Source organism: Morus notabilis, unplaced genomic scaffold (assembly GCF_000414095.1).
Source record: "Morus notabilis unplaced genomic scaffold, ASM41409v2 Scaffold1540, whole genome shotgun sequence".
Classification (NCBI taxonomy): Eukaryota; Viridiplantae; Streptophyta; class Magnoliopsida; order Rosales; family Moraceae; genus Morus; species Morus notabilis.
This window is the reverse complement of record NW_010360914.1, coordinates 12,573-39,603: the sequence shown is the minus strand read 5'-3', so window position 1 is coordinate 39,603 and position 27,031 is coordinate 12,573. Positions and strand designations below refer to the sequence as shown.

Sequence of the window (27,031 nt, the reverse complement as noted above, 5' to 3'; positions counted from 1 at the left end):
AATGTGATTATTTTTTGAAATTTTTTATTGTAATAAAATTTAAAATTTAAATTTAAATTAGTAAAATAAATGGGATCTAAAAATGTGTACGTAGTGTGATCGGAATATTTTAACTCCACTTGAGATCCTTTCAGACTTGCACGAATTTTTGAACGAGAAAATCGCATTTAGATATCATGAGTTTTATCGGATGAGTGAATTGCTAGCTCAAAACTATAGCTATGGTGATCTTTGCTTCACTCTCTCTTTTCCTTTGGACAAATAATGGTCTCTGGAATTTTACAATTTTTTTACACGGAGCCACAAAACTTTCTTCCAACTTTAATTGGTAAAAAGATTTTTTCTTAATTAATTAAAGATTTTTTTATCAATCGTAAATAAATCATTTACGTTACGCAGTGAATGGTTTATTTACCATGAATTATGCTATTTACTTAATTTAATTTTAAAAATCGGCTACTTACTACCATTTTTTATATGAAATTTTCTCAATGATAAAACATCAAGGCCTTGGATTATGTTGTATTAAAATTACAGAGTTCTCATGATCAAAACATGTTGGCAACTATAATATTTTATTTATGATAATTATAGTCAAAGTCACAGCTAATAGATTTAAGTAATCAATAATGAGTCAATTCGTTCTCAGTGGAATATCAAACAAATTATCAATTAGATTCAATTTTAGTAAGTATTTTAATTAAATCTTGTAGACATTAAAAATACTAATACTCTCAATTATGAGTTTATTGGAAAAATCATATGCATGAATTCTTCATTTCTTGAATTTCCCTGCAGTGACGAAACTATAAATTTTTTATCGTAAGACTAATAAGTAAAATAAAAATTTAATCAAAACTAATACCTATTAATTGGGACTATTATAGATTATGCAATATTAATTTAAATATTTTAACTATCATAATTTTTTAATTAATTTGGTATGAAATTTTAATTAAAATGCTATTTTAGTTAACTAGCACGATATTATTGAAGACACATGATTTCAAATAGGATAAAGAGACACATGAGTTGCTTTGTAACTTGAATATCTTTAGTCAAAGTATTCTCTTTAGAAAATTAACATAATTACATATAAAAATAAAGGAAACTAACCTATATAAAATATGGAAAACAAATCCTACTCTAGAAAAGGAATAACAAGATAATAAATAATTTTAAAATTTGAATTCAAACGATAAAAGATATCGTTGTTGGATTTTGTGGCCTGCGATGTCCAGTTAACCAGTGGGCAATAGGGGCAGCAATTCGTGTTGACGGGTCATGTTCGTGTCGTGTTAACTTCCTCAGTTGACACAAATAGGTCTGACACGAACACGACTCGTTTATTAATCGTGTCGAAATACAAAACCCAAACACGACCTGTATATTGGCGGATTGACACGACATGACACGAATAATCCGTTTATTAAACAGGTCATAAACGTGTCATGTCAACCCGTTGATTACCTGTCAACCCGTTTATAAAATAGGTGATAAATGGGCCGTGTTAACCTAATTCTGAACCTATTTCTTAACATGTTTATAAAATAGGTGATAAATGAGTCATGTTAACCTATTTCTGAACGTAAAAGGGTTGGGTATTCGTGTTACCCAAATATGACACGTTTAATAAACGGGTTATGGCGGGACAATTGCGGGTTGGCGGGTCAACCTGAAAATAACATGTTATTTAATCGTGTTTCACGGGTTCGACATGATTTTGACCCGTACCTATTTATGATAAACCAAAACCCGCTAATTTCGTGTGGGTTACGAGTTGTGTCGTTGTATCGCCACCCAGATTGCCAACTCTAGTGGGCAGCAACCGGTTAACTAGTTAGTGAATTTCACCCTCTATATGTAGCTAATTAAGGGAAAAGTGAAAATATCGGCATTGGTAGAAATATCACAATCTAGTAAGATAATAGGAAAAAACATAGTTTCAGTGGAAAAATAAAAAAAAAATTATGGAAACTATGTATGTTTAATTTAGATATTTGTTGACGGTGAAAATTCGTCAACTTAGAATTTATTTCACTGGGATTCTCACACTACGATTCTCACGAATTGACTCAAAAATAAATGCCTTAAATAAAGAGAACGCAAAATATTATTGCCTACGTCCACTTGTGAATGCACTAAGTTTTAAGAGTACACAGGATCTCTCTTAGATTAGAAAATTGTGCGTAAAAAATCAAATGAGAAGTTCAATCTTTTTTATAGGCTCTCCTGAATTCAGAGACTATTATCCTTAATTTTTTTATGATGATTCATTTATCTCCTCTAATTAGGGAATTTTATAGCTATATTTCCATATTTGAATATCCGAATATAGGGGAATTATTTTCGTTGATCAACATATGATCTTTCCGTTTGAATTCGGATATTTGATAAGGTTTATCTTCTCCTAATTTGGCGAGATTTGATTTGAATTTGATCTTCTGATTTTTCCTCTAATTCTATAGACTCCTCGGCGCAGGGACCTTTAAATGCTTTTAAGAATTTCTCGATTTGGATATCTTATCTTTAAGAGTGTTCAACCGAGGGACATCTCCTTAGCCATCAGTTCTCGACATTGGGGATTAGTCCTGACTTCCAGAGCTCTCGACACATGCGACTCAAGGGGATGATCTAACTGCTTGACCATGGTGCAACAATATTTCTTTTTAATATCTTAGAATCTGATAAGACAATAAAAAAATGTACATAAATAAACAAGTTTGACATAATCATGGTTGAATACGATTGGAATTTCATCATGATTCAAGAAATATTGCAATAATGATATGCTAAAATATGTAGTGGCGGGGCGAGAATTTATTTTAGGAGAGGCATAAACTAAAAATGTTAAATTAATAACATACTATTAATTAGTCGGAAGCTAGCATGTTATAGACTCAGAATCACACAAAGTTCTTAATAAGATGAGAAAAGCACTAACTAAACAAAAACACGTTAAGCTGCGGTAATTAGGGAGCCAACAAACTTTTGCCGTGCAACAACAGAAGAGCCAGATTCTCCAAGAGCAGCCGAACTTCCTCATCTTCAAGCATTCATGGCGAATCATCCTTGCTTCATTCTTTTTTGTATAAGTTGGCTTAGGGAAATACAGAGACACAAGGTAGGTCGTTTAGTCTGGTGCCGAAGTGCACTTGGGGAAAAAAGGAAAGCTTGGCTTAGAGAGTCGCTTTGCTTAGATAAGAAATTCATCTTTCTTCCGTCACGGTAAGCGGGTTCTTTTTAGGACCAATAATTCAGTTCAAGCATATTATAGATCAAACTCTTTTAATTTAAGTCAAGCTTGTTGTAAGGCTAAAGCCTCTTTACTAGTAGAGGAAAAAAAGAAAAATCGAAAAGCAGTCAGTCTTGTTGGTAAGTCAGTGTTGCAAATCTTATGGTCCGACTCGTTCAACTCTCTAACTCTTCTCTCAACCTCATCACCACTCACTGATCCGAGGTCCTTGGGGGAACATACAAGCGTCGTGCCTAGTGAAGCCTAAGGGCTATGGATGATGTGATAATGTAAAGGTGCAGACATAGAACTCGTCTAAGAGAGGTGGGTAGTAAACCGGAGAATTGGGGTTGTTCTTTTGCATTTTTAAGTTAGAGTAATGATCTTTAGTTGAGTTTGAGTTATAACTTGAGTTGAAGTTGTAACTTGAGTTTGTGTTTGGATGTTCACATTTGAGTTATGATTTGAATTGAGAATCTTTTTGAATTTGTGTTTGAGTGAGTTAAAACTTAAATTTGTATTTAGATAGTATTTTAATAAAAACTCAATGGTGATGAAAAATTTTAATAGGGTATTCGTCTTTTCATTGTAAATGTATAGAAAAAAAAATCATTTCAATGAGAATTAAAACGAAAAAGTTATGACATTTTTAAGAATAGAAAAAATATTATTCATTGACTTAAGTTCGAGTTTATAAACTCGAGTTGAAGGAAAAACTTGAATTCGAGTTTAATCCCAAACTCAAATTCAAACTCAAATTTAAACTCAAATTTTATAAAAAAATGTGAACTTAAATAAAATTATAACTTAAATTCAAATTTCTTTTTACTTTTGTTTCAAAAGAACAACCCAGTAACATGCATCCAATGACATAGGCACTGGTCATTAGAATAAGTTGGCACTGATCTATAGGATGAGTTGACACTGGTCTATTGGAAAAGGCACTGGTCAAACACGATATGTAATGATGACGTGTCATGGACGACAGAAATTATATTTTGCGTAGAAATAAAGTATAGAGATTGTGTATGTCGTTTGGTCATGATATTTATATAGATAGATATACATTACATAACAAAGACATGCTTATAAGAAAATAGGATCGTGAATATTAAGTAGATAATTTTAAATATATATTGCTAGAGAATAAATAATCAAACTGAAATGTAAATATAAAATCCGTTTATTTTATCAATTTTAATTTAGAATTTTAATTTTATTATAATAAAAAAATTTTAGAAATAGTTACATTTAACTTTTTTATTATAATAAAATTTTTTTACATAAAATTACATCTCAACTCAAATTAAAAACTCAAATCAACAAACTAAATGAGACCGTAACATTTAGCACTCCTCATAATTAGTAAATGATAGATTCACAGATTTCATTGATAATCGGTTGATATGAGCATTACTAGCCTCTCTCTATTTTTTTTTTCCCAGTTGGGGTTTTTTTTAATTTTTAATTTAAGTCTAGTTGAGGTTGATGTATACAGAAACACAACAATACGTTTAGTTTATGTATTCAGAATTATTTTCATTTTACGTGTATTTTTTGTGAGAAAAAATACTGTACAGAACCATGAATCATGATTCAGAATTAAGGAGAAAAAAAAAACTCAGTTGTTTATTTTTTTAGTGTGTATTTTGGAATTCTGTGCACATATCAAGAAGTTTAAGATTTCTTTAGAGATGAATTTTGACGAAAATCAATTAACTTTTGGATGGTGAGTGTTGATGCCGAAATCCGGCACAACACCGCAAGTAGAAGTGCATAGTAACCGGATTATGTTTTCTGCCCTTTCTAGTCAGATCCATAACACTGTTCGGAACAGATTTCTAGCACTGTTATGCTCGGGTTATAGCATTGTTCAAGGCAGATCTTTAGCACTGTTTTGCTCAGCTCCTAGCACTGTTCTGCTCAGCTCCTAGCACTGTTCTGACCTCCAACAATTGAGGAGATGGCCTCGGAGTAAAGGAGACACCGGTGTGACTGTGATGTTTGCCAATGGTACTTCGACTCTCAAGTTAGTGTTCTAGTCGGGAGCAACAAATGACTAGGCAGAGTTAGGTGTTGAAAAATGTTCTTACCTCTGTGAGCTAATGAGCTTGGTATTTATAGAGTATTTTCGGATCCGGGTATTGCCCGGATCCGACCCGAAACCTGAAGGTGACTTAGGTGTACAGATGTCTCGGTCAGATGATATGTGTCACATCTCTATAAGTGGAGGGAGCGTCCATTGGGATTGCAAAGAGGAGGTCATGTGGCAGTCAGTTGGCTGATTAGGAACTTGTCTTGTTCCGTCAGTCGTTGTTGATTAGTGCTCGGACCACTGCTCAGCCAACTTGGATCAAGTGCTCGGCCTGTTCGGACTAGGTGCTCGCCCTGGTCTGCATGTTCAGACTGTTCGACCTTGTCTGCTTGTTCGGTCTGTTCGGCCAGGTAAACCTATTCGGCTTTTTTGACCTGTTCTTTCCCGTTTAGCTTGTTTAGACTATGTGTTCGACTTGTTCGGGATGTTCTTCCCTATCGACCTACTCAGACAGGTGCTCGGCCTATTAGAGCTATTGTTCCCCATCGGCTTATTTGGCATGTTCGGATCAGGTGCTTGGTCTATTCGGGCTTTTCTTCCTTATCAGCCTACTCGGGGCAAGTACTTAGCCTGTTTGGGTTGTTCTTTTCCGTCGGCCTATTTTGACGGGGGACCTATTCTTCCGGTCATTATTTTTACCACCTGTCAACCATGAGAATTGAGAAGTACAAGTTAAGTGTTGACCAAAGTGGAGGCATAAATTCCCCTTTCAAGACATGTGACTAAACATCCTATTGTTTAAGCAAATTGAATGTTTGGCTACTATCAATGCAAGGGCATTAGTGTCTTTCACCAAAACAAAAAATCCTCGCACTGATCAACACTTCCCAACTTGCATTCTTTTGTGACAATACAGGTAAACTAAATTAAAAAAAAAAAAAAGTAGAATGCAAATTGTTAAGTTTTAAATTATACATCCAACAATGCGTGCGACTCTATTGTCACTCTTAAAACAAAAAGAAAAAAATTGGGATATTGATTGCAACTAATTCTAATTAGAAGAGGTGCCGTCTTGTATTTCGGATATTGTGATTATTGAGTTAACAATTTGATTATAATCTAATGGGATTTTTATGGTGTTAACTATTTTTTAAGAACGCTAATATTTTTTATTTATCAGCTGTCAGATTTATTTTAGTTTTTCAACCTGATTTAATTTTTAACCAAATTTAATATAGATTTTGATAAGTAGGAAACACTGGTATTTTAAAATAGAGAACATCAAAAAAGTCCCTAATTAATAACTTATCCTTTATAGAGAAAAAATAATTTTTTTGACGGAAAAAAAAAAGATATAAGCCAGAATTGTTTTCTATTTTCTTTTCTTTTCTTTCTTTTTTGGGCACATGTAGAACGGTGACATTTCAGCTCAAGGGCATAAACGTGACGGCCTCATTTCCTTTTTATTTGTCTTTTTGACGGTACCAAAATTAATTCATTGCCAACGTAAGCAAAAACAAAAAATGTAAGGAAAAGAAATTTCTACGATAGTGTATAAAAACTACCTTAACTAATGTATAGTTTTGTTTTAAACCATTAGACATGTATCAATATTTTCTCAAATTCATATATTTTCATGTGATTTTCATTATATTTAATATTGAGAAATATAAATTACTAACAAATACTTTTACACTGTAAAACGGTTAAAGAAATATGAGAATGGTATGTATTCTTACGAATCTAGATATGTTGTCTCTATTTTTTTATTTCGATTTCTATCATTCGACTAATTAAACGATTTATAAAGTGTTAAAATTTACTTAGAGAAACCGCCACCAAAACAAAAAAAAATGGAACAATCGTATTTGTACTTTTATATACTAGGATGTCAAATATTGTCGTGTATCTCAAGTATTTTTGGCACTTGATAGTGAATTTTGGCACAAGCATATACTCGACCTGGGTTACACGCAATAGTATTTGACATTCCTCTAATGTCATACACTTAGCTGAAACTGACTACTCATATTGTGCAAGAAATACTATGTTAACTACAAGGAAGATGGCATATTGTCACGACTGTAAAAGATGAGTAGTGGATTCTAAATTCTCTTTCGTTAATTCCCAAGCTTGGCTTTTTATTTCACTTAGTTTAGTGAAAAATTGGCTGCTAATATCCCATTTTAGTTCACGAATTTATATAAACTCAAGGAGATCCCCTAGTTCCAAACTACGTAAAAGGATTTTATTTATATCAAGTGTTGATGGTCAAATTTCGTCAATTGGGTTACGCCGGGTTACCTCCTGGTATCCCGTGAGGTTACCGGCCAAAATTTGATTGTGAAAGTGTGTGTTGTACTATTGCGGTGGAGAATAACATGAAAAGCGATACTCAAATGTAAAGACACAGGGTATATAGTGGTTCACTCTGTTAATCAAGAGCTACATCCACTGTTTTGTTGTATGTATTTTCTGTTCTCCAATTACATGTGAAAAAGAAAAGAAAAAAAAAAACCTCTCGAGCCTGGGGCTTTGCCCCTCTTTTATAGCCAAGTTTACTTCATGGGCAGTTTTTCTCTGTAGACCTCTCTGTAGACCTCCACTCGAGTGCCTGCCATCCTATGGGCTTAGACCCATAGCCAGCTAATCACCTTTTGGACTGTTCATTTATCTAATTAGTCATCCATTACGGCTCTGCACTCCCTGTAACCCTCCACCGTATAGTTGAGGATGGTTTAAGTACTTGTAATTAATGCCTGCATTACAAACTTCTTCCAAGCACACATGTTACCTCAGGGGGTCTCACGTTTATACGGTCGGCTTCCAGCTGACCTTTTGTATATACGGTCGACTTTATGAGCCCATATGAGAACTGGGCTAGGCGTCGCCCTTTACACGGTCGACCTTAACGAGACCCCTGATATGGGTGAGTTGGGTAAACACCGAGGTCTTATTAGGTCGGCGGTATGACGGGTCGACGGTTTGGCCGACGAGGTTATTGCAAGGCCATGTGGAGCACTGTTGTTGTCCGACGTATCAAAACATATTTTCCCGCACAACATCAAGTAAGTCATTTATAGCTTACTTTTATGAATTAGGGTTGTGTAATGATAAATATTGAGAAAAACTTTTGTTGCAAGTGTTATTTTAAAAAACAATTGTACATTATATTTTATGGAGTATCTCCTTGATTAGAATTTTATATTATCGAGTACAAACACATATACAATGTTTTTAATGAGGAAGGCAAAGGCATATGTATAATTTCTTAATTTGTTAAGGGCACGGTTATTGTTATTTTTCTGGAAAAAAAAATCTAAATTCGTTGAAAGAAACTTTCAACATCTGAGTGGGGGCATGTCCAACAATGTGTCGGATAATATCGGCTAACAAGGTTTCTCAATTTTATAGTAATGTTTCCTGTTTTGTTTCTCCTTGACAATACGCTAATTCTATTGTTACTTTCTTCTCCCTTTTTTTTTTCTTTTTTTAATTGTCATTTATTTTTCTTTTTAACAAGAAGGGGCTCCAAACTCTAGTAAGATTTTATTTTTTCTCTTTCTATTTTGTTGTTTACTTTTTTAACGAATAAAAATATATGTCATATAGATTTGAATTTAAAATTTAAATTTTATTATAATAAAAAAATTTAAAAAACAGTCACATTTAACTTTTTTATATTAATAAAAAATTCTCATATAAAATTATATTTTAATTCAAATTAAAATATCAAATCAATGAATTAAACAGATAAAATATTGCTTCTTAACGTCCTAATTTGGCTATACATCATGCAACAGTACATCCATCACTTCAAAGAAAAAAAAGCAGATTTAGCAATTAAGGGTCCCACTTTAGAAAAATTCAGAGGACCGGAGCCAAATATGACATGTACCTAATTTCAAGCTTCAGTGATGATTTACCACATTGTTTACAAATAAAGAAAGCTGGAGCACAAATCTCCCTCACCTAATTACCCAAACTCTTTCTCTCTCACTCTATATATGTAAATCTCAAGCTACAATCAAATCCCAACAAAAGATGATGATAATAAAAAAACAAAAAGAAAAGGACAGCAGAGCAAAGAAGGATGCCATAGTACTCTACCCATCTCCGGGAATTGGTCATGTAGTTTCCATGGTAGAGCTAGGCAAGCTCATCCTAAGCCACTCCTCCCACAGATTCACCATAACCATCCTCCTCACCACCGGCTTCATGGACAGCCCCGCCCTCGCCAATTACATCAACCGCATCTCCCACTCCCACCCGGCCATCTCCTTCCTCCGCTTCCCTTTCCAGCACGTCGACGCCGCCTCCACCCACAGCCATGCCGCCACCCGCTTCGACTTCGTCCGCCTCAACCGCCCCAACGTGGCTCAAGCCCTCAAAGACATCTCCGAGTCCTCCGCCGTACGCGCTGTCGTCATCGACATCTTCTGCGCCTCCGCTCTCGACGTCGCCATGAACATGGGGATCCCCACGTACTACTTCTTCACCTCTGGCGCCGCTGTCCTCGCCGCCTTCTTGTACTTTCCAAAAATACACGACCAAACAACGAAGAGCTTCAAGGACATGGACGGTGTCGTTCTTTACTTCCCCGGAATGCCTCCTCTCAATTCTCCTCACATGCCGGAGCCGATGCTTGACAGAGACGACGCTGCATACTGGGATATGGTCTATTTCTGTTCCTATCTTCCGAAATCGGTTGGTATCTTGGTCAACACGTTCGACGGGCTCGAACCAATTCCGATCGAGGCTCTAGCAAATGGAGTTTGTGTTCCGGAAGGGCCTACTCCTCCGGTGTATTGTATCGGACCGTTGATTGATGAGGCCCGCGATAAGATGGAAAGTAGTAACGAAACATCAGCCGATTGCTTGGCGTGGCTTGACGCGCAACCGAGCAGAAGCGTGGTGTTCTTGTGCTTTGGAAGTAGAGGATCGTTCTCGGCGTTGCAGATAAGGGAGATCGCGAATGGATTGGAGAGGAGTGGGCAGAGGTTTCTTTGGGTGGTGAAGAAGCCGCCGAGCGATGAGAAGACGAAGCAGACGGAGGAGTTGGGAGACGATTTTGAATGGGAGAGTCTGTTTCCGGAGGGGTTTCTGGAGAGGACGAAAGAGAGGGGAATGGTGGTGAGATCTTGGGCGCCGCAAGTGGCGGGGTTGAGAAAGGAGGCAGTCGGGGGGTTTGTGACGCACTGCGGATGGAACTCGGTGCTCGAGGCGGTCGTCGCCGGGGTTCCGATGGTGGCGTGGCCGCTCTACGCGGAGCAGCACATGAACAGGAATGTGATGGTGAAAGACTTGGGGATTGCTGTGGGTGTGGAGCAAAGAGAAGGAGATGGGTTTGTGAGTGGGGATGAGGTTGAGAGAAGAGTTAGGGAATTGATAGACTCGGAACATGGGAAAGAGATCCGCCATGAAAGCTTGAAGATGAAGGACATGGCTTCGGCTGCACTTGGAGAATCTGGCTCTTCTGTTGCGCTACAAAAGTTTGTTGGCTCAATAATTACCAAAGCTTAATGTGCTTTTCATTTGTAGTGCTTTTCTCATCCGTAGAAACTTTGTGCGATTCTCAATTGGTAAGAGAAAATGTGTTTTCTATTTGTTTGCATAGAATATACGCATTGTCGTCTGGAATATTTCAAGATGAAAGTGCCACGTAAGTGCAGCCGTGTTTGGAATTGATCTCATTTTTATTTTTTATGTTTTTTGAGAAAGAAAAAGTGAAAACGTTTATAAAATAGTGTTTGACGCAATAAAGATAAAATATAGAAATGAAAATAATTTTTTAATTTAGTGTAAAATGAGAGAAAAATGAAAAACGACTTTTAGTCATTTTTCATTTTTTATTTTTATTTTCTCCTCTCTCGAGTAGAGAGAGATATATTAATGAGTTTTTTATATTGAAAATAATATCTTAATAAAATTACTAAACGCATTTTCAAAAACAATTTCTATTTGAAATTGAAAACATTTTCATTTTTATTTTCATACAAAAAATAAAATTATTTTAAAATGAGTTTCAAATACGCTTAATATTTCGAGCTTCCCTGTTTTAAGTAGCACGTTTTTTTTGTTCTCATGGAATGTAGAAGTACTTGAATTTTGACACCTGGATACTATTTTAAAATTTTAGGCAATTAATTAGGTATTAGAACTTTTAGGTATTTCACAAATTCTCATGCAAGAAATATCTCTTATCACATGCATTTCTAATGATTGTCTTTGACTTGCGGATTTTATGAGAGAAATGTAGACAAAACGACCGTTATTTTCATCCTCTACAGGACGTTCGACATGCATGCATAAGATGAAAAAACTAATTTGGGCATTAATTTTTCATTTTACTTTTGGCTTTTCTCTAAACCATATATATTATTCACACAAAAAAAAAGAGATCTATATTTTTCCGAAACCAATGGAAATAAAAAAAAAAAAAGGAAGCCTTGATACTTGATAGAAATTAAAGCTGAAAAATTATTATGTATCAAAGACTCCAAGAAGCAATTAACAGGAGAAATATACTAGTAACCTTTTCAGGGGCTCCACAAAAATGATCTCGTGCATATGTTCGTATCAACAAGTTGTTCTTTTAAATTTTGTCCAACGTCTATTCCAAAAAATACATACACATAAAATCGATCCATTTCTAGTTAAGTGTAAAGAACTGATCTTGAAAAGTACATGCAATTTTATAATTTAATCGTGCGCCAGAGTTTTATGATACTGCTTTTCAGCAGCCATCTCCTGTCTGGTCCATTACCAATAAAGTTTTATAGGAAATGCTATAACATTGATAAATTAACCTTTCAATGACCAATATATATATATATATATATATATATATATACATATATATATATATATATACTCACTCTTTAGGGTCATCAATGTGAACATCAGAATTCCCATATCTTAATAACGATCCGAATTGTCCAGGGATCTCACTCACCAACAATTGGTAATTGATCCCGGAAGGAAAGGAACTACTACAATACCTGGAATCTCATATAAACATCTCATTTTATGTATTATTCATTCAATTAATTTGGGAAGGACATATTATCTTGTTCTTACCAAAACCCAGGTCATATCTTGTTAAGACCAACATATGGGCATTGAATTGAGTTATGAGTTATGTGTATGTGTGTGCGTGTGTGCATATACATATTTTTATGCACACTTACCGATTGCTAAAAGTTGTCAATAGAGTGTAATGATTATGGAAATTATCTGCATTGTTGGATCAGAAACTGTTTAATTCAGTTCACATCAGCTTGCAAAAGCATACAGGGTTGCATAAAGTACACAACTGTGGGCACTTGATAATTGGGCTTTCTCGCATTAAATACATGATAATTAAACTAATATTAGATCAGTGCCTGTTCTTGATTGAACCATAAACGCGTATGAAAAGTTGGAAAATCAAACGATTAACCGCAAGAAGGCGCAAAGGAAATCACTGAAGTTTAAATCTTCTAAAAATGACTATAATTAGCGGATATCAAGATATATAACGGAGTGTTATTTGGAAATGAATTTTAGAAACGTTTTCTTGTGCTTCTCGAGGTATGCCAAACTTGAAATGGTTTTGAAATCGGTTTTGATTCCATTTCTCCTGGGAGATGTTTTCTCTTCTTCGTTTTCATTTTTTAAGACTCGTGGTCGTATGCTCCTTGTATATTTTCAGACTATAACTCTCGAGAAAACTAATAAATTGCATCATTTCAGAAACGATTCCAACAATAACATTCTTAAGACATTATAACATTATAACTCCATAGAAAGGAGAATGCTAATGGTAAGAGGCTAGAGCTATAACAACTTTGGCGATATGTGTTCAATTCAAGGAGAATGCAGTAAACAACAAATTTATTAAACTAAATTAAGTAAATAGTAAATTTTAAAATTATTTGAAGTAAATAACAATCTACCGCATAAATATTTCATTTACGACTGATAAAAAGATTTTTTTCCACGTAAATTTATTTTCTACTAGTCGTAAATAAAATATTTACACAGTACTTCAAATAGTTTTAAAATCTGTTATTTACTTAATTTAGTGTTTTAAAAATGTCTCATTTACTACAATTTCCATTAGTTATAGTTCTTTTTATATTATTAAGAAGAATAAATATAAATTAATTGAAACTTCCCACTGGAATCTTTGCCCCATACGATCACAATGTACAAACATATATCTGGAAAGGGAAAATTACCATGCTAGAAGATCAGGTACCGAAAACAATAGCCATTATCAAATTTAGAAAAATCTTCAGGTGATCCATACCTTAACAAAAAGCTGTATGGAATAAAATTTCCAAATAAATGCTAGTGAATGTAGAAAAAAAAAATAATAAATAGAAGCATGTTTGAAGGCTACATATATGTTCAAATAAACGGTAATAACTACATTAACTAGAAAATTTGTTTCTCTCCTTTTGCCGATCTAAATAATGGAAGCAAAACTTATACATACTAAGCAAACTTTTGCCAAGAGGAAGCTAATATATATCTAAAGGGTTAATTAGATAAATATACCTTCTAATTTTAAATTTTTCTCAATAATTATTCCTTTACTTTTATAAATTATAAAGGTATCTTTTAAATTTGTAAAACTTATTTCAATTTCATCCCTGCTTACTTTGTGGATTTAAATAAAAAAAAGACAAAAGAAAAAAATACCCTTAGTTATAAAAAAAATATTCTTCCCGCAGAAAAAAAGTTATAAAAATATTTTACACATTGTAAAAATATAGAATTCCATATTTGTTTTTTATATTTATGTTTTGTTTTATTTTTTTTTTAAAGTTCAAAATTTATTTCAAAAACTATTTAAGGGTAACTTTGTCTTTTCACCCAACTTTTTTTTTCCTTTGTCCACAAAAGTGCATTTGGGATGAAATTGAAACAAGTTTTTCAAATCCAAAGAATACCTTTATAATTTCAAAAAACAAAAAACAAAAAATAAAAAAACGTAAAACTAGAAGATATATTTATGAAATTAACCCTATATCTAAATAAATGGATATGGACTATATCTACTGCACTCCCAACAGTCATGTTGGAGAAGAATGCAACAAAGAAAATATATGTCTACAGTACAAGGTGGATATAAAATCCACCATGATGGACCTCTAGTGAAATCTCATGAATCTAATAACCACACCAGTACGAAACAGTATGAAGGCATTTTCTGTACCTTCTGCTGGTTATTCTTCGTTTGTGCTTGTGCATTTGCATCTGCTTTGATGCTCTGAGAGTTCCTGTCATTTCAAAGTAAATAAAAATGTAAACAATTCGGCTTAATTTTGTGCTCAGCCACCCTTCAAACATCAATTGTTCTCAAATAAGTTTATTTCACCCTAGTTCTTGCCCATACCTGAATAGATGCTTACAGGAATTGATGATTGGTTTGGTAATAGGTTGTTGGTTAGTTATTTCTTTTTTTAAGTATTTTGTTAACTGTACTTAGAGTTTGTTGGTAGGAATTAGTAGTATAATAAATAGGGTTTTGGTAGTTAATCAGACTTGTGGTCAAATTAGTGGGAATCTAATGTGGTACCGAAAGACCTAGCCTCCATGGCACATTGGGATCACCCCAATGCCAAATAAACCTATTTTTTAGGTTTTCCGAAGGTCCATTCACCACAAAATGTGCCATTTGTTTGCCAAATTCCATCGCTTAGGCCTTGAAAAGGCTCTTTTTTTTTTCTTTTCAATTTTTAGTAATTTCTGTTTTCGTAATAAGTTGCCATAGGAATTTCAATTCTCATTCTGTTTATGTTTTCTTATTCCGCGGTCAAATAGGTTTAATTTCTCAATCCTATTCAAAATTTACTTTTTTTTTGGAAAATTTCCTCTGTTTATTATTATTATTTTTTTAAAAATTAGGAAAGGACGATTTGGCCTAGTTTTCATTTGCATATGTCCTCAAAATAGGTGCATCCTTTTGTAATGAAAACCAGAAATTGTTGAATGAAATTAAAAGTTATTACACACATTTTTCTCTTCCAATTTACGATATTGTGTCAATCAATGAATGTTGAAGCTATTCTTCCGGCGTTCTGTGTGAATTTAATGTATCTATCCCTTTTATTTTTATTTCTTCAATTTTACTAATTCCAGCTTCTGCTACATCCAAATCACTTCAGCTTAAGCTAAGGGGAGTGTGATAAGGCTGTCGAAGTCCTATCATCGAAATCGCTTCAGCTTAAGCTAAGGAGAGTGTGATAAGGCTCTCGAAGTCCTATCGACAATTGTTTTCTCACTACCACGAATTGCCTTTACTTCTCCTTGCTACTATTTTTCTACCATATTTCCTGCGATTAGCTAGGTTCTTATCAAATGGTATCAACACAATTCTGTCCTGGGGCTTGGAGACGTACAAGTGTTGACAACATTGCGATATGTCATTTTTCTTCAAGAGATAACCTCAATGCACAGATTGAAAGTGAGGAAGGGAATTTATTGAAAAATCATTTTTTAGAGCAAGAAAAAGTGATGTTTGCATGGAAATTCACGGAAGGTTAGGCGTTTGATTGGTTTTCAATAGGAAGATTGGAGCTGGCCAGTTGCGTGTTGGAGTGATTTTAGGATGGTTTTGCTTCAATGTTTCCAACCAAAAATGCTACAGAAATTGCAAAACCTACAGAAGAACTTAGAATTACGACGCAACAACTCCTAGGGTTTCTAGAGGCGTGATTGTTAAATCCTGTGTTTTTGACATCAGAGGAGACATGAAAGAGTCGAGGGATTAAGAGGCACGTAATGTGGTGAGAGGATAGACAAGGGAGATGAAACCTGAGTGGCGTACAAAGGAATCTGTGTAAGATCAGATGGCGGCCATTTGCATGCTTGAGTGATTCTAGGACAGTTTTGTTCCAACGTTTTCGACCAAAAATGTTGCAGAGATTGCTGAATTTGGAGAAGAACTTGAAAATTCCAAAGCAACCAACTCCTAGGATTTCTAGAGGGGCGATTGCTAAATCCTGGGGCTTTCGACGTTAGAAGACACGCGACAGAGTTGAGGGATAGAGAGACACGTGATTTGGTGGGACGATAGACAAGGTCGATGAAATCTAGTGTTTTAGGACAATCTCAATGGGGTAGGAATCTAAACAAGATGAGATCTATAGGCCTTTTCTTCTTCAATCGCTTCAGCAATATTTGACGCGTTGACGGCTTTAGGAATGAATCTTAATCAGGCTATAATGCAATCGCTTCGACTTGTACCCACGACGTGGACTGGCTCTCATACGAAGAGTTAGGATCCCATTGGATAAAACTCACCCTTGCAAAACCGACTGGCAAGAGTTGAGGACCCAAGGGTTTATAAACCCGCAAATTATCTTATAATTAATCCACGTGAGACTTTAGGTATGTAAGATGGCTTCTATGTATGAAACCAAAGTTGGATTTTAAATATCCAAAGGTTTTCCGACTTTAAGATACATATCAAGTTTCTTAAGCAAGAGAAAGATGATATACCTGAATCTGCCTCTGAAGGTATTTCACATACTCCACTGCTTCTTCTAGCATATCAGCAGTATTTGTTTGCTGCAAGCAAAATGGAAAAAGAAAGTTGAAAACAATATAGTTATTTATTTAAAAATATAGTTGGAGAAATCCATACTATAAAGTTCTTGATATGAATACAATCTCAATATATTAAGGAGAAAGAAAGACACTTTTCGCTATCATCAATTCAAGTCGTGATTCTACATATACAAGGATTCCAATCTCCAGAACTTCACTTGAACCCATAACTAATATCTATAGCTGACTGATTCACAACTGACCGGGTTTAATTTCCAAGGGAAAATGTGGAAACTATAATCAATTTAGATTTCTTTCAATTTCAGGTTGACCCACGAGCTAAAGCGATCGAGGTTAAAATTTCATTTGGAGGCCAAGCCAAAGGAAGCTTTTGAGAACCAGTAAACGATCAATGAGCCAAATTCCTTATAAACAGTAGATAATACTTAATGATCGCCTGCTTATATCATAGAAGGTTCAACTCATAATGACCTGAAACTAACACTTTCTGAAAATAACAGGCAGAATAAACCTCGAATGAATATGCAACCAATAATTAAGTTTCAGTAAGTGTAGGCTAACTTGGTATACTTGTCTTTTTTGAAAACTTATAGTGGTACTTGTCTTATTTGAAAACTTCTAGTGGACAAATTAAAAGATAGTTCATCTTCATTGAAATAGGTAAAAGCTTAACAGGTACAAAAAAATATTGTTCCACAAGAGATGAAAATGTTGGGTTACGTAAAATTTGCAAAGACACATCTTATTTCTTAATTTGCCTCAAATATTATCAATTCCGTAAGTTAATGTGTTATCTGTAATCGTCCCCCAACGCGTGCTATATTATTGATTCCCTTCATCCACATGGTTTCCTTACTTCTAACTATCAATCTTCATAATGTTAAGGAATTTCTAAAATACGCTCGTGGGATCACTCAGCTCTCACAAATTACAGCAAAGACAAGACTATAGTGCAAGAAAAATTACAGATAAATAAAGACAACAAAATGAAAACACCACTAAAATATACTAAAAAGAGTGGACTGACCTTATCCATGTTGGGCACAAGCTCCTGAAGTTTTCTTATACGGTCACTGATCCGAGTCCTTCGAACCTATCCATTAAAGAATTTCAGAAGAGCAACTAAAAAAATCAAAGGAGTTATCACAAAAACATGATCATCACTAAGATAAAAAGGCAATGGATCTAACCCTCTCCGCAATGCTCCGTGGATGAGTAGCACAACCACGCTTGGCTCTAACCCGACAAGGCACTGAATCATCCAAAAGCTTCTCCATCTCCATATCTATCAAACCAGAAGCTTGTCCACCTTGCTCCAATTTCTATCAAACAAATTACAACACACACTAACGAAACCGCCACTAAAAGCGAAGCTCGCTATCTAATAAAGTACTGATCAGGGTTGGAGACAAGATCGTGTATTTTTAGTAGACTGCAAAATAAGTATACATCAAGGAAACAAAAACAAAGAAGGAACAAAAAAAAGAAAAAAAAGAAAAAAAATTCCCAAAAAGAAAACCTGAAGTAGATATTCAAAACAATAAAAATGAAAAAGCAGAAATGTAGGCTTAGAACTGGTGAAGTGGCGATGCTTCTTACTTAAAAAATACATCTTGTTTGTTTAGTTTTCCACATATATCACGATTAAAAGCTAGACCCACGATTCAAAATTTTGACACACCAACCATCCAACACGAGTGCTTTTATTTATTTATTTATTTTAATTTTAGTAATTTGCAGTAATTCAAATAGATTAACCAACCAAAAGCAACATCAAGGGACAAAGCAAACTACGTAAACGCACTAAGGAAATAAGAAAAATATTCATGTAATATGAGTTTGTTTACTAACAGGGATAGTTTTCCTCATACAATAAAACTATCCCATCTCATTTTCTTACATAAAAAATTACGACTTCCCTTAAAGTCGACTTCCGCGTGCAACTGAAGACCGTACTTATCATATTGGTAAAAGATTGTGGAATATTTACGTCTCTCCCAAATTCAGAAAAACAAAAACAAAAACAAAAACAAAAAAAACAAAGAAAGAAAGAAAGAGCGGCAGACTCACTATCGGATTGGAGAGCTTGGGAGAGGAGAATTGCTGAGCAGCTTCGACATCCCTGGCGCGCTTACTCCCGGAGCTCAAATTCCCCGGCGCCGCCAAGTCGAAGGCGCTGCTTGCCGGACCAGCATCAAAGCCGGAGAACAATCCATCGCCCAGAAAATCCGCCGGAGAGCTGTTCTGCCGGAGAAACCCGGCGGCGTCGAACGAGCTGAGATCGGCGGCGGCCGGAGAAGAAGTAGTACCGAAAGGATTAACGGAGGCGATTCTGGTAGTGGCGGCAGAGGAAGAGTTTTCGGTGAGGAGTTGCGTCAAACACTGGTTCGGCTTCAATGGATCCTCTTCTTCGTCCTCCAGTAGAGCCTCCAGCCACGTCGCCGGCGCCGACCGGAACCGGGAAAGTCCTGTTCGACTCACTCCTCCGCCGCCGCCGCTGCTACCGCCAGGTGCCGGTTGCATCTGCTTCAGAGTCCGACGGTTCCAGTCGGTTTCTTCGAGGTTTTGGGTTTTTTTTTTTTTGTTTGTTCTTTCTTCTTCGGCTTTTGAAGCTTCGAGAGAGCAACAAAAATCAGATGTTTCTTTTCTTTTCCTTTTTGTTTTTGGTCTTCGTTTTCCGTGCAGAGAATACGCTTTTGGTGAAGTAATTTAATGAGCGATTCTTCGCCGTTGGATCAGACTAAAACGCTGTCAATGTGGTCCCACCGGTGATAATCGACGGTAAATACGTGGCGATATCGCTTAAGGCGTGTAAGGCTGGGAAGGCTCAACGTCATCGTTTTCAGGAATTCGGCTTTGGGAGGCATCAGTGCAAGCGGAGCTGCAGCATCTACGCGTGCATATCACGTGTAGAATTCGAGTCGAACAACTTGGCGCGTGGGTATCAGATGAAGAGTTGAGAAGTTGACGATGCGATGATTGATTTATATACGTTTTGGTCTAATCTCTTAATTTTTGCTTTTGCTTTTTCTGGCAAATTTAAGGAGAGGAGAGCTTGTGCAACATATCCTTCATTGCACATGTCAGACCACAAATGGACGTTGAAAAAGCCATTTTGGCTAGACATGGAGACTTCACTATTCTTTCTCCTCTTTTTTTTTTTTTTTTTTTTTGCCCCTTTAATTAGTAACTTTAATCACCTTTCTAATGAAAAAATGGTCGAAAACTACAGAGTTAATGCATCAATAAGGCCCAATGTCCCCACGTCCTCGTCTGAATTCTTCGATTAAAGAAGAAATGAGGTCGGACATGGTGTTTTTAGTGGATTCGGCCAACATATCCACGTGTCTGTGTTCTTTTCTAAAGCCTAAAAATGTGTCACGTTAATAAAAATATTTTAATTAATTTGTCAATAAAAATGTAATGCATTTATATAATCTTTTAATTGATTTGATATGATATTATTAAGAAAAAAAACAAGAATAAGAGCTTACATCAAAATCTGCTTTTAATTGGGGATAAATATGAGAAAACGAACGAAAACTACTTCCTTAAAGAAAGCTCAATGCTTTTTGTTGACGGTGAAATTTCGTCAACAGAAATACGCCGGATCATCCTCTAGTATCCTGTGGAGTTATCGGCTAGAAATTAGTTATATATTTGAAATTATGCTATGAAGTATTTGTTGTGTTTTATAAGCATGAATATAACACTTGAATGAGATGACACACGAGATTTATAGTGGTTCACTCTGTTAATGAGGAGCTACATCCACTTATGTATGTATATTTCTTTAGGACTCTTTACAATTTACATGCACGTATCCTTTCTGTTGTCTAATGCTTCGGAGAGCTCTCTCTTAGTGTATGGGGCTTTGCCCCTTTTATAGCCCAAGCTTCCTTCGTGGGTGGTTTTCCTTCGTAGGTGGAAGTACTCGAGTGGCCTACTTTCTTGGCTAAGACCGTAGCCCACTAATCACCTTTTGGGCTGTTCACTCAGCCAATTGGTCTTCTATCACGGCTCTGTGGATTCCTGTAATCTCTTACTGCCCACTGCAGGGCGGTTTAGGGGTTTCGCAATTAATGCCCGTATTGCAGATGTCTCCCACCTTTAGACGCAACTTATGATGTCAGGTTTCTTTCTGAAGAGCGTTCCCCTCGACGGCACAAAGGGTCGACGCCCTAATTTGGGCCTTTTTTTGCAGTGTCGAGGGGTAGTGAACTCCAAGCGCCGAGGGTAGTCGAACTCTTGGCGTCGGGAGTTGCCACTTTTTGAGAAAAATATGGCCACGTGTCACGCTGTCGCCGTTCCACATGTCACCCACATTTTCCCACACAACACTTTTGTTTCTTTTTTTGTATTTTTTTTTTTTTGTTCTTTTTAAAGGGAAAAGAGGGATTTAAATTTAAACGCTATACCTTATGGTGGCAAGTGGGAAAGAGCTTTTTAATACAATAACAATTAACCTGGTTTGATGGAATTATGACCACATCAATGATAGACAGATAATAAATTTTAAGAATTTTTTAAAAATATGGTTTTGAGTTATTTGTAGTTTTCGACTTTATTAAGGTTGTAATTTAGATTTCGTTCATTTTATCGATTCAAGTTTTTAATTTTAAGTTTTTACAGTTAAAAGTTATCAGAAAATATTACATCTAAGTTTTTCTGTTACAGTTAAAAACTCTCAGAAAATATCACATCTCAACTCAAATTGAAAACTCGAATTCACGAACCGAACGAAGATTAACTTTAAAAATGTGACATTTTTCCCTTTCAGTTTAAAACCACATAAAAAAACGATAGATAAAGAATGTGAAAATTAAAAAATAAAAAATAAACAACCAAAATTATAACAAAAAGAATTGGCATGTGTCCCTCTGGGAATTAATTTTTTTTTATGGGAATGTCTATGTTATGGTGCTTTGAAATTCTGTTCAGATGTGACTAAACACAAACTGACGGACTTTTCTCTGTCCAAGCGCCGAGATCTCCTCCGGTGGCAGGAGGATGTCTCCCATGTCGACATCGGCCCACCCCGGCACTAACCCACCACCCCGGCTACACGTCTCCTTCTTCTTCGACGCCGACGACCTCTGCTAAGAAAGAGCAATGACTCTTGCATGAGATATCAAAGGTGACCTAGTCAAATGGGGTTCGAGTTAGACGATGGGGAGTGGAGGGGGCCCAGTTGCCAATGACGGTGACGTACGAGACAACGGTGAAGTCTGGTGGTGAAGAAAAAACTCAAATACTTCTCCAGTGGTGTGTGGGTTTGATGATAGAAAAGAGAAGAAACTCATGTATTGTTTGGTTGTTAGATTCATGTCATGATTTGAATTATAGTTCGTAATTCGTTACAGTATTTTCTCTCATAAAAAATACACGTAAATTAATAATAATTTTGAATTATAATTCTGAATCTATGAATTAAACGTCCACTCAATATAGATTATTTATTTGATTAGATACTGTTAATATCGGGAGTGGGAGGTTTTACGGCCCCGTTCTTTTCGCTAATTCGAGTTTTACTACAGTAAAAAGCTCTCAGAAACAGTCACATCTAATATTTTTACTACAGTAAAAAATTATCACATAATATCACATCTCAACTCGAATTAGCGAACTGAACGGACCCTACGTTTATTTGCCTCCTAACATTCTCCTTTTTAAATATATTTTATTATTATTTTTGAATTGCAAGAGCATAATTGCCATTTCACTTTTCAGATTCCAGAAAAAGGTCTTAGACGCTATTTTTTTTTTTTTTGAATAATGAGTTACCTCAATAGAATAAAGTACTATGATCTCATTTATTTTATTAATTTAAATTTTATTATAATAAAATATTTTTAAAAACAGTTAGATTTAATTTTTTTATTACAATAAAAAAAATTTATAAAAAATTATATCTTAATTTAAATTAAAAATTTAAATTAACAAACTAAACAGGCTCCAGAGTAATTATATCTGCCCTTTTCTTTCCTACCTGCTCTCTTGTTTTCAGATATCAAGAACGATAAGTAAAACGAAATTGAAATTAAAGTACACCTCTTTCCTTCCTCCACACCCAACATCACCATTGAAGCTCTGCTCTTGAACAACACCGTAAATCATCACTGCACCCGCCAGGGCGGAGCCATATATAACTAAGTGGGAGCACATGCCCACTCTTGATCTTTAGAAATTTGATCCCTATTGTAAAATGTTAGTTGTGCCTTCACTTTATAAGATTAATTATAAATGCGTCGTTTTTCATTAATTGAAAAAAAGTTTGTAACTATATTCTCATTCAACAAAAATATATCTTTATTTTTTAACATCCACTGTACAGAAATTTTTTTTTTTTTTGACTCCACCACATGTCGTCGGTGCTCTCTTCTACATCCCTTACTTTGTCGTCACTCTCCTCGGCCATTTCCTTCCTCATAGAACGAGCTACTCCCTTTTTTCTCTCATTTTCACCATTTCATTTTCATACTAGGAATACGGTACGGGAAGAATCAAAGAGGAAAATTGAAGTCAAGCAATTTTCTCTTGGAACCCATTTCTTTGTCTACAAGTATATATGAATATATTAGATTTTTTTTTTTTTGAGACTTACTCCGTTAATTTTTATAAAAATAGACTACTAATAGTCTATGATTTTTTAACCGTTACGTTTATCTTAAAATTTATATGTTATGTATTATTCTATGTTAGCGTAAGAAAATTTCTTAACGACTTAACGATGCATTATTTCTGTGAAATGTAACAATAACTATTGTTATAGCAAAATCGTATTTTAGTACATTGTGCTTTTTATAATTTTAATTTGACGTCTCTACGTTTTAAGATTTATTTTTTGATGCACAAGACCGTTTTTTAAGATATGAAATATGAAATTTACCCTCTATCATAATTTTTGATTTAGTTGACCCGAATTTTATTCTTTTAAAATATGTGGAGGCAAAAAGAACGTTTGATTATAGGGATAAGTTTTTTCTAACGTTTAATAAGAGTACATTTAGGTCAACCAAATTAGAAATTATTAAAAAGAATAACTTCAATATTTCATGTCTTAAAAAATGACATCATCTAAAAATTGATATTTTAAATGGTAGAATGTATCAATTTAAAATAATTAAAAATACGAGATATTTTAATACAATTTCGCTATAAATAGAGTACTAAATTAATATTATCCCTTAATAACATATTATATAGAACTGGATACTGTACTATGACATAGAGAATTTCCAAATTTAATCAAAGAGATTTTGTTTATTCCCACTCCTCACTCAACCCCTTGTTACGCGCCAAAGCAGAGCCCCAAGCCCATCTGTCGCCTTGCGCCGTTGGCATAGTCTAATACAATATACAATATGCAAAATTCAAAAAAGAGAGTTTCCCAAAAGTCCACACCCCACAGAACTCACATGCTCTCATGCTCTTCCCACTAATATAAAATTCATAAATTCATGTGCGCACTGTCGCTTCCACCATTTTAGCATTTCCTCAATAGTCAATACCACAATCGGCCATCGCTCCCCAGAAAACCCAGCGATGAATCTAACCGATCCCGATCATCATCTCCATCTCCATCTCATCCGACGGCCACGATCTTCCCCTCAGAGAAGCCGATCATGCTAGCCACCGCCGCATCCTCGTCATCCACGTGGCTGCGGGCCCGCCCGATCCGCTACCTCGTCCTCTTCCTCTGCTCGCCGATCCTCCTCCCTTTCCTCTGCGCCGTCTTCCCTCTCCTCTGCGCCGCCGAGCTCTGTCTCCGCCTCTGCCGCCGCCGCCGCGGGAAGATCTCCGACGGCTCGGAGGAGAACGACGAGCGGCTCAGGCGGTGCGAGGAGGGGAACTGCGGCGGGCGAGACACGACGGAGCGCGGCGGCGTAGAAGAGATCGGGATCATGTTGCTGCAGAGATACTTGGAGGATCAGCTTCTTCTCGTCGGATCGATGTACGATTGTGGCGACGATGGGGAACTGGAAGAGGATTTCGGCGCCGGTGATGATGATTCTAGGGCTACGGTTCCTCTTTTGAATTGATTTTATTTTTTATGTTTTTTTTTTGTTCGTAAATTTTACGTGTAAATTTGAGACAAATTCGTAGTTTATAGATTGCTGTTTACAGTTGATTATGGTGTTTTTTTTTTTGTTGGAATTCATGAATTTGTGAATATCTTTTGGATTATCATGATTTGGCGAATCTACCCGTCGAGTTTACATTTGATTTCGTAGAAATTCAATGAAGAATACTCTGGAATTCCTTCCGAGCAACAGGAGGCATGGGAAGCTCTAGAGCCATCAATAACCGCCGTTGGTAGGTTTTGCAATTCGTGTATCGTGTGCTAATCTTATTTTAGTTGTTTCTTTTTAAATTTACAATTAATTTAAACACGATCCGTAATATAATTTTTTTTAAAAAAATTGTAATACGAATATGGTATAATTTTTTAACATAATACAAAAATTACTCATGACATGAAATTAATCTGTGAATTTAAAATTGACACTGAATATTAAAAATAACTTAAAATTTATAACACATTAAAATATAATAATATCTATTAAAATTAAATAAATAATATTATAAAATTTTGAGTAGAACTATCATGATATCACAAGTTTATAATAAAATTTAAAATATGTAATAAAAATATATATTTTAAATTTTTACGTATTTCGTGCCGCGTTCGGGTTTAGTGGATCTAACTCGAAATGGGCCAATGTTTTTGTGTCAATTACAGGTCGAGTCAATTCGAACTCGAATATCTTTTTTCTCAATTTTAACCCGTGAAATTCGTGTCGTTTTTAAATTGTGTTATCGTATCGTAATCCATATTACCACTCTAGCTATTAGTCCTTGCGGTTAATTTTCATTAACTAACATGCTAAAAGAGAGAAAAAAAATAATTATTAAGAGTAATCAGTGAAAATTTAAAATTAAGCATCTTAAAAAATATTTTTCATTTTATAAAAAAATAAAAATTACCAATTTTCATTCTAGCCTATATAATGGAAAACAATTTTAAACCAATTCATTACATTTCACTGAAAATTGACAATATTTCATTAAATTTATTAGATTGTTATTTTTTTAATATTATTTTGACCATTTTGATGTATTGCAGTTTAAATTGGTTTTTTTTAGCTTGTAAAAAAAAGAAAAAAGCAATCGGTGCGCAAGTCTATGGTTAAAAACATATGTCGATTAAAGTTATTTCTAATCTCCTGTTCATTTTTTTTTTCAACCTTGATTTTTGAGAACTCCTTCTTCAACCTTTTTCAATACTAGGGGAATTGGTTTTCTACGTTATGCCAAGATTTCTTGCAAGTAATAATTAATTGATGGACAACATCGGCAACATTAGCGGTGGAAGTCATTTTCAATGTAAAACCTATTTAGTTTTCTCTCGCTTATTCATTAATCCAAGCGGAAATAATTAAATACAATTTGGACTTTCGTTGTGAACAATAATTATTGTTTGAACATTGAAGGGCACTCTAAATTTGATAATGGTTGAACTAGGGGTGGTAATTCGTGTCACATGTAGTGTTCGCGTCGTATTTTGATCGTTTTTTAAAAATTTACAGTCAATCCGAACACGACCCGTGACACGAAATTTTTTAAAAATCGCAACACGAACACGACACGACTACTTTACGAGTTGACATGACACGACCCAAAAATGACCCGTGACATGAAATTGACACAAAAATTGTATACTTTTATTTACTTTTTTATATATTAGAAATAACTTAAAATTCATAACACACTAAATTACAATAACATCCATTGAAATTAAGCAAATAATAGTATAAGATTTTGAGTATAACTATCATGATATCACAAGTTTATAATAAAATTTAAAATATAAAATGAAAAATATATGTATTTTTTAGTTTTTTATGAGTTTCGTGTTGTGTTCGGGTTAGGCGGGTCCAACCCAAAATTGAACCGTGTTTTTCATGTCAATTTCAGGTCGACCAAATTCTGACCCAAAATCTTTTTTCTCAATCCTAACCCGTAAAATTCATGTCGTTTTCGAGTCGTGTCGTGACCCATATTGCCGGCCCTAGTTTGAACATTAATGTAGGGCAGTCTACATTTTATAACCTAAAAATTTTTGCATAAGAAACGTAAATCACGTACCATTTAAGCACAAAAGCAAAGAGCGTTATCAGACAAAGTTTTTATTATTA

At 35.0% G+C, this 27,031-nt stretch overlaps 3 protein-coding genes across 5 annotated transcripts; 2 read left to right on the top strand and 1 right to left on the bottom strand.

Moving 5' to 3' along the window:
• Nucleotides 1-9,168: 9,168 nt before the first annotated feature.
• Nucleotides 9,169-10,938, top strand: LOC21391667 (UDP-glycosyltransferase 88F5). The gene has a single exon (XM_010097597.2). It carries the CDS (start codon nucleotides 9,315-9,317, stop codon nucleotides 10,791-10,793), a length of 1,479 nt encoding a protein of 492 aa, XP_010095899.1. The 5' UTR covers nucleotides 9,169-9,314; the 3' UTR covers nucleotides 10,794-10,938.
• A 2,483-nt stretch (nucleotides 10,939-13,421) lies between these two features.
• LOC21391666 (transcription factor bHLH81) lies at nucleotides 13,422-19,499 on the bottom strand. 3 transcript variants are annotated; one of them, XM_024165298.1, is made up of 6 exons: nucleotides 18,903-19,499; nucleotides 18,023-18,154; nucleotides 17,860-17,925; nucleotides 16,764-16,832; nucleotides 14,476-14,539; nucleotides 13,422-13,474 (listed from the first exon to the last, which is right to left on the bottom strand). In XM_024165298.1, exons 1-5 carry the CDS (start codon nucleotides 19,353-19,355, stop codon nucleotides 14,486-14,488), a joined length of 774 nt encoding a protein of 257 aa, XP_024021066.1. In that variant the 5' UTR covers nucleotides 19,356-19,499; the 3' UTR covers nucleotides 13,422-13,474; nucleotides 14,476-14,485. The 3 variants fall into 3 exon arrangements, with proteins under 3 accessions (XP_024021066.1, XP_024021065.1, XP_024021064.1); XM_024165297.1 differs by lacking the exon at nucleotides 13,422-13,474 and adding an exon at nucleotides 13,511-13,575; XM_024165296.1 differs by lacking the exon at nucleotides 13,422-13,474 and having other exon boundaries at nucleotides 14,066-14,539.
• A 4,729-nt stretch (nucleotides 19,500-24,228) lies between these two features.
• On the top strand, nucleotides 24,229-24,964 carry LOC21391664. The gene has a single exon (XM_010097594.2). It carries the CDS (start codon nucleotides 24,458-24,460, stop codon nucleotides 24,872-24,874), a length of 417 nt encoding a protein of 138 aa, XP_010095896.1. The 5' UTR covers nucleotides 24,229-24,457; the 3' UTR covers nucleotides 24,875-24,964.
• Nucleotides 24,965-27,031: the final 2,067 nt, after the last annotated feature.